Raw genomic sequence first — 1,304 nt, 5'->3', positions numbered from 1 at the left:
TTATCTCCGGTCGACGTTGTGCCACAAGAAGATAGATTAACATCCGATTCTCCCGAAGCCCAGGTCTGTTCTTCGATGATTAGAATGTTGTACCAATCTCCATCTATATTAACCCTAGCTCTGCTTCGAATCAAATCCAGATGGTCTGTGAAAATCATAACTCTGCAAACATCCAAAGGATTCTCCTTTTGTTTCAGGGTTTAAGGATTCATCATCTTCCGATAATCTGCTAACAGGGTGTTCAAGAATCTTTTGTTTCTGGAAAAACATGGAACGCCATAGATGGCCACCGAAGCAACTCTAGCATATTCAACATCTGATTTCTTCCATCTATGAACTTCTTCAAACCAGAAGTCCAACCAATCTTTCCCTTCAAGAATCAACGTTTCAAGCTCTCCTTCCGCAATCTCCTCTAGCAGACATAAGCTTGGACCTAGAGCTGTTGCCGACATGGTAAAGATCCCTTCCTCCAATAAGCTGTTTGCCACTGCGTAAGCATCTCCTACTCTTCTGGTTACTCCAACCTTTGCTTTGTTGAATCTCAACATCTCTGATTCATTAGAAATGAAGAATAAGGATTGACTGGCTGTATATTCCTCCACAGGTTTCGACTCAAAATTTCCTTTGATGATGTCTGCGAAAGACTTCGAAGAACCCTCACCTCCCCCAACCTTAGTAGCCATTGTGGTGTTTCTGTCAGCGTTAGCAGAGAAACTGACCCTTTTAGGTAATATATTCATCTCTTGTTTCTTAGGATTAGCAGGATTGTTGTTGTTTCTCAAATCTTTCCTTTTAATCCTTGAAATGTTGGCACTAAGCTTAGTGCCATCAAGCCAAACATTATCCATTTTTGTCTCCAAGTACTTCTCATCTGCTACATTTACGAATCTAACGAACCCAAATCTTTGACCGCGCCAATCCCTTTTTAGAGGTATAAAAATTTCTTGAATCACTCCCATCTCCTTGAACTCTATGAAAAGGTCTCTAGCACACCATTTATCTGTGAAGTCAGTGATGAAAATGGTGAGAACATCCTTCCTGTTTGACTCTATCCCCTTTCTTACAATGTCCCATTTAGGTCTCTCCATAACAGATCTCTCCAAATATCTGTTCCTCTTCCCCGTTACCTCGCGCTATTCTCCTTCCATGATTAAGCTGATAGAAAATATAGAAAACTCAAAGAAGCCCAAAGCCTGATGGAACTCTCACACACTCTCTCTTGTTTCTCTCTCATTCCTGTTCAACACTTATTTGTTATCATCAAGTTGTTGAATGGACCACTTGTAAGTGATAGACATTGTTAG

The 1,304-nt window shown here is 40.6% G+C and overlaps 1 protein-coding gene across 1 annotated transcript; it reads right to left on the bottom strand.

Annotated features, from left to right (window-relative positions):
• Positions 1 to 200: 200 nt before the first annotated feature.
• LOC131628537 (uncharacterized) lies at positions 201 to 1,088 on the bottom strand. The gene has a single exon (XM_058899368.1). The coding sequence runs from the start codon at positions 1,086 to 1,088 to the stop codon at positions 201 to 203; it is 888 nt and encodes a 295-aa protein (XP_058755351.1).
• Positions 1,089 to 1,304: the final 216 nt, after the last annotated feature.

The sequence above is a fragment of the Vicia villosa genome, unplaced genomic scaffold (assembly GCF_029867415.1).
Source record: "Vicia villosa cultivar HV-30 ecotype Madison, WI unplaced genomic scaffold, Vvil1.0 ctg.000460F_1_1, whole genome shotgun sequence".
Taxonomy (NCBI): Eukaryota; Viridiplantae; Streptophyta; class Magnoliopsida; order Fabales; family Fabaceae; genus Vicia; species Vicia villosa.
The sequence above is the reverse complement of the archived record's forward strand: the minus strand, read 5'-3'. Positions and strand labels throughout refer to the sequence as shown.

Excerpts from the sequence above, each read along its gene's own strand:
- LOC131628537 (XM_058899368.1), bottom strand. The coding sequence starts at position 1,088 with ATGGAGAGACCTAAATGGGACATTGTAAGAAAGGGGATAGAGTCAAAC.